This window comes from Gadus morhua, chromosome 4 (assembly GCF_902167405.1).
Source record: "Gadus morhua chromosome 4, gadMor3.0, whole genome shotgun sequence".
Taxonomy (NCBI): Eukaryota; Metazoa; Chordata; class Actinopteri; order Gadiformes; family Gadidae; genus Gadus; species Gadus morhua.
Window position 1 is genome coordinate 34,443,484 of NC_044051.1, and position 6,196 is coordinate 34,449,679.

At 50.5% G+C, this 6,196-nt stretch overlaps 1 protein-coding gene across 2 annotated transcripts in view; it reads right to left on the reverse strand.

The window, feature by feature from the left end:
- Positions 1-252: 252 nt before the first annotated feature.
- agap1 (ArfGAP with GTPase domain, ankyrin repeat and PH domain 1) overlaps positions 253-6,196 on the reverse strand; it is a gene marked incomplete in the record, with an annotated part of 127,447 nt that continues 121,503 nt past the window's right edge. For both annotated transcript variants that reach the window (XM_030354494.1, XM_030354493.1), the window contains 2 exon segments: positions 253-3,934; positions 4,319-4,586. In XM_030354494.1, the coding sequence (XP_030210354.1) occupies positions 3,725-3,934; positions 4,319-4,586 (478 nt within the window).

Below are 6,196 nucleotides of genomic sequence, written 5' to 3' on the forward strand. Positions count from 1 at the left end.
ATCGAAAATGCGAAACAAAAAAGTATGAGGTCACTCTCCGATCCCTATGTGACCGGTTTAGGGACAAATTGGAAAGTAAAAAGATGTGAAAATGTTTAAATATAATCCTCACATGGACACATTATCAGAGCCCAACATTTAAAACATAGTAAAAGATTTGGTTTTACTGGGTAGCTCCCAGTTCACATTATAGAACTGAATTGAATAACGGCCCCTTTCAAGTGTCAGAATAAAGCGATGCAGACAACACAATATATTAAGAAGCATTATTCTTGTCTTTATTGAAAAGAGACACATTACAGTAAAAGACTCTGTATTAGGTAGAATTTTTGAACAACAGAACTGTACAGCCAATAACAACAGAAACAACTCAATAATAATAATAATAACAATAATAATAATTAGAATAACAATGACCATACAAACAATATTGTGTCCGGATGATACTCCATTGATAGTAATCATCATAATTAATTTGGATGGACAGGAGAAGTTTACAATATACAAAACGGTAGGATTGGGCGAGAGAGGTGTCTCTCATAGGGGAGTGTCTGCAAGGCGGGTTCATAAATAGTGTGATGGACAGGCCGCGGGGGGCGGGGTTAGAGGGGAGAGGCGTGGGGTAAAGGCTACACACGTGATGACAGGCGGATGAGGTAACACGAGACATGGCAGAAAAACCCAACAAACTTAACGTATAGTTCATGAGTGTTAAATATTTCTTTTTTTTTCTCTTCATTTTTCGCTTCTTTTTACTACTATGTACACGTGAAGAAAAAATGTCGACGTCGGCGTCGATAGGATTAACATAGGACTGGCCTGTCTTTCCCAAAACTTTACCCGGCGTCTTTCGAAAACAAGACGGGGAGGAGAGCGTATATTCATATTCACAGCTGTGTTGCATTAGTCGTTAACCGTGGCCGTCCGGCCGAGTCCAGCCAGAGGTTTCTGAAGCGGGGAGCTTTACGTGTTCACACAGCTAGCATTCATTGGCTAATTTCAGCTATTTCTTAAGCTAGCTGTCGCTATAGTTCAGTGGTGTATAGTTTGGATATCATAATCCTCGTCATGCTAGTTTTTATGTTGTTTTTGGCAGAATTGTTTTTCTGGAGAAGTCCACCGGCTTCCAGGTAGAACGCTTGGTAAGAGCAAAAGCAAGAAGTAGCCCCTATGATTTGAGCAAGCTAACGTGGAACTTGACATCCCCTCGCTAACTGTCAGTTTATCTTAAAAATTGAGCCTAGTGTGTGGCCGAACAAGCTAATGCTACCTGTCGGGCGAACCGTCCTGCCGCTGTTGCGTGCGTATAGTAGTGCACCTTGTGTGCGTGCGGTTGCCCCTAGCGTCTTAATGGTGAACTCCGGCCAATGGCGGCAAACTCTTCTCTGTTTAGTGTCAGGAGGGCGGGCGGTCGACTCTCTCGTCATGCGAGCCACCGCTGCGGGACCTCGGATAAACGATGCGAATTTCATTGTTTTTCCCCCGTTATGATGAAGAGGGACAGACTCAACCGACGGCGGCTGTAGTGCATTTCAGTAATCAACGTTCGTGGCGTCGGAACCTCACGAGACAATTCCGAAAAAAACGTACAAAAAAGTGAAAAACTGAAACCGTCTAGAGTTTCAGTCAGGGAGGCTCCGTCTGAAGCTCCGTTAAGCCATTGCAAAGGGTTTATATGTTTGACTGGGTCGGGCCGAAGGGTGTGGTCGGTGGATGTATGGATGGCACATAATCCAGATAGATGGTCTTCTTAAAACGGGGCCATGGCAGTGACTCTAAAATAAGATCCATCGGGCGGACTAGACGTGCTTAGTGTTTACGGTCCTCATTGCTTACTTTAAAAAAATCGTTGGATGTCAACTTGTCCAACCTTCAGCCAAGACGGCCTGGCTTGTAAAACACACACACACACACACACACACACACACACACACACACACACACACACACACACACACACACACACACACACACACACACACACACACACACGCACGCACGCACGCACGCAGTGTCCGAGTAACCACGGTTACTTCCTGTATCCTGTAATAATATACATGACATCCCCAGCAACAGACGTGGGATAGTAGAGTTGAGAGAGCATAAGAGACAGAGAGAGAAGGTATGTCAGAAAGATATGAGATCGACTATTTACAGAGCATGACAGGGGTTCAAAGCCCTTTGATCCAATTGGCTGAGCGGAGTGGGCAAACGCACCTGATTGGATATGAAATGTGTTAAAGGAGGCGGGGTAAGCATGTTGGCGCTGTATACTAAGTCGGTCGCTGCTTTGTTATCGTGTCTACATCTACAGGCCTCGTCATTCTATCACATGACCTCTTTTGGCAGATAAATACAGAACAGGGACACGAAGAGCCCCTTTAAGACCCCTCCCCCTGGTGGCGACTCATCGTCGTACAGCGCTGTGATTGGTGGGGAACAACAGAAGGCAAGTGTGGCTAACCTTAAAGGTACATTCCCTTCTGCCCGCCGCAAATGCACACCGAGCTCCAGCACGTCTCTGGCCTTCACACATCCTCGCTTCACATCAAACTAACTTTAACGAGGCTAGTCTACAACACGTTGATTATCTTATTTATAATACCTACCCGAAAGAAGCAGTCTCCTACATGTCTATAAATGGTACATTCAGCGTGTTTAGGGCGCAGGGCCGATGTTAAGTAATACTGGCTATCTACTGGTGGTGGCTGCTTCTGTTCACACTCTGAACTCAGTGGATTTGAAGATAAAGGAATCGGCCCCGAAAGCCGAGTTTAGACTCGCACAACCGAGGGATTTGGATGTCACACAGGGAATAAAGACAGCGTCGGGTCCCTGAGTGGCAACTGAATCTATACAATTACTACACAATGTGTGTGTGTGAGAGAGAGAGTGAGAGTGAGAGTGAGAGACTACTACAGAAGTTTAAAAAAGGGGGTGTCTCATTTGCTAGCATCAATAAACAGGATGCGTTGGGGACATAGGTTAGGAGCAGGTTGCAGCCTCACCAAAGGCCAAAAATAAGCTGGCCCTCTGTTTGTTAAATTGACATGCCCATATTAGGAATTTAAAATAGGGGGCGGTGCGTGTATCGATATCTGGCTACTGATTGGCTGCTTGTGAATAGCCATAGAGGAGTGTGTGCGGGAGGCAGGTAGTGTCGTCGTGTTTGTGACGTAGCGTCGGGCGGCAGGGTCATCGGTCAGAGACGACGTGCGACTGCTTGAGCTGTAGTTTGACAGACATTTCCCAGCATGCTTTGGGAGGGGGGGGGGCAGGTCCTTTCCTCCCGATATGACATGATGCGTGTCACACTAGAGATATGCAGGAACATGTTCATGTCTATACACTCGAGTCACCAAAGGGGACATCGTTGCGCGTCCAGGGTGTGTGTGTGTGTGTGTCTGGGTCCGTGTGTGTGTGATGGATAGGTGGTGGACGGAAGGGCGGGGGGGGGGGGAGGGGGGTCACAACAAGGAGTGCACAATTAGTGGTTCCCAAATCACTTTTGTTTCAACGTCGCCAAAAGAAAAGAAAACGCCAAATTGTTCATCTTGGCCGCTTGTATGTACATCAGTTTACTCCTTCTCCCTCAACGCTCGGGGTGACCTTTCACCCCCGGGAGCGCCGTCGCGCCGCACAGGAAGTCACTAGTGAAGTTGAAGAGGGGCTTGGGGGTGCGGGGGGGGCTGTGTGGCGGTTGGAGGCGGGCAGGGGTCGGAGGTCAGATGAGGGCGGTGCTTCCGGAGCTGCTGCAGCTGTTGTTGCGGTTGGTGTTGCGGCGGGACAGGTTGGGCGTGGCCATGAGCGGGAAGCGCTCGTCGGGGCAGCCGTACTGCGCCAACGTGTCCACGCACTCCTGGCTGCCCGCCTGCCGCGCGTACGCCATGGCGCTGTTGCCGTGGGCGTCCCTCGCCATCAGGTCCACGCCGTACTGCCGGAACGAGAGAGAGAGAGAGAGAGAGAGAGAGAAGGGAGGATATGAACACAAATGAATCAGAAGAAAAACAAACCGATGAGGAAGACCAAACCGATGACGAAGACCAAACCAAATATTAAACCCAAACCGATGAAGAAGACCAAACCGATGATGATGACCAAACCGATGACGAAGACCAAACCAAATATGAAACCCAAACCGATGAAGAAGACCAAACCGATGAAGAAGACCAAACCGATTTCACAAAATCGATTGAGAAAAAACCTAACCGTGTGACGACACACACACACACACACACACACACACACACACACACACACACACACACACACACACACACACACACACACACACACACACACACACACACACACTCACCCATATGAGGAGCTGGGCGATGACCACGTTGCCCTTGCGGCTGGCCAGGTGCAGGGCGGTGCGTCCGTCCCCCTCGCCGCACGTCTCGTTGACCTGCGGCCGCGAGCCGTGGGCCAGCAGCAGCACCACGGCGCGCAGGTCCTCCTCCGCCGTGGCGTGCAGCAGCTGCTGGCCCAGGGACAGGTCGCCGGCGCCGCCCGGCGGCAGCAGCGGCGCCACGAAGAGCCGCTGCTCGTACTTGGCCCGGATCCAGCGTTCGCGCTCCTCCCTGGAGAGGGGGAGGGGAGGGGAGAGCGAAAGGGGGAGGGAGGGAGGGAGGGAGGGGGGGGGAAGGGGAGTTGGTTAGTGTGTAGAACCGAGGAGGTCCCTTAGAGGATTGGTTGAGGTTCGCGCACGGCCGAAATTGGCGCTCCGTGAGTTTCGAGCTTCAGACCCGTTCGTCCGTCCAGGCAGATCGCTGAGTGTTCCAGCCAATCAAAACACTTCATTTTGAGTGCAAAAACATAGCAGCACGACCCTCGGTCGAACCCTCGACGCACCGTCTTCGTCCTGGCTATGTCGCTTAGTATGCATAAACCATACGCAACACTGGACCAGCCTCACCTTACAGCCACCCTACTTCCCTCCCCAGGGTTGGACGATAAGAGGGGCCCGATGGGGAATAGGCCCCCACTTTCCTGATCAATAGATAAAGGTTCCCCAGTTTGGTACAGATAACAGGAATGGTGACAGGGGAGAGTTTTGAGTCGTGTTTATAAGTGATTGAATATCTACGTCAACTTCCAACAGTCTGGTTTTTATGTTCAAATTCGGACAATGTAATCCTTGACAGAGGGCCGGTAGAATTGGCCTTACTTTGTTTCATTCATTAAAAACGTGGAACCCTGCTTTCCATCGCTTCCAATGTCCCTCCCATCTCCTCAACGACCCGTCGAGGGATGATTTGTCCTTCCAGGGAAGCGGGGTCCATAACCATGTGGACTAAGACACGCAAGTAGCTGAGGGCCGCAGTCCTGGAGCCCCGGGGGGCCTTGGATGGACCCCCCCCCCCCCCCCCCTACCCCTGATCCTGGCTTGATCCTGTGTCATTGAGTGCTGAGCTGAGCTAATCCAGTAGCCTGATAGCGCTAATCTCTTCCTAAACTCCTTCCATGTCAACAGAGACCCATTCAAGTACCCCCCCCCCCCCCCCAACCAGGATTAGTCGAGGCTGGCTTGGGATATTGAGCTGTTCCACCCTGTGTGTGTGTGTGTGTGTGTGTGTGTGAGTGTGTGTGTCTTGGGGTGCTTCAGGAAATGGAGCAGGAAACCCAACAGTGAATCACAGGTTGATGCTTCCACCGTGAAATGACCCCGCTGTGTGTGTGTGTGTCCGTTTGTGTAATAGACTCACACAGCAGGAGACAGAGACAGGGAGAGGGAGAGGGAGAGGGACTGCTAACAGATGGAAAGTCGGTTTTGACACCACAGCTCACATCTTCAGGTTACTGCAGAACAGACGTGGACCACAATAGGACGGGCTGACAGTTTGCAGGTAGAGAGAGAGAGAGAGAGAGAGAGAGAGAGAGAGAGAGAGAGAGAGAGAGAGAGAGAGAGAGAGAGAGAGAGAGAGAGAGGCAGAGAGAGAGAGAGAGAGAGAGAGAGAGAGAGAGAGAGAGAGAGAGAGACAGAGACAGAGACAGAGAGAGAGAGAGAGAGAGAGAGAGAGAGAGAGAGAGGCAGAGAGAGAGAGAGGCAGAGAGAGAGAGAGAGACAGAGACAGAGACAGAGAGACAGAGAGAGAGAGACAGAGACAGAGAGAGAGAGAGACAGAGAGAGAGAGAGAGAGAGAGAGAGACAGAGAGACAGAGAAACAGAGAGACAGAGACAGAGAAACAG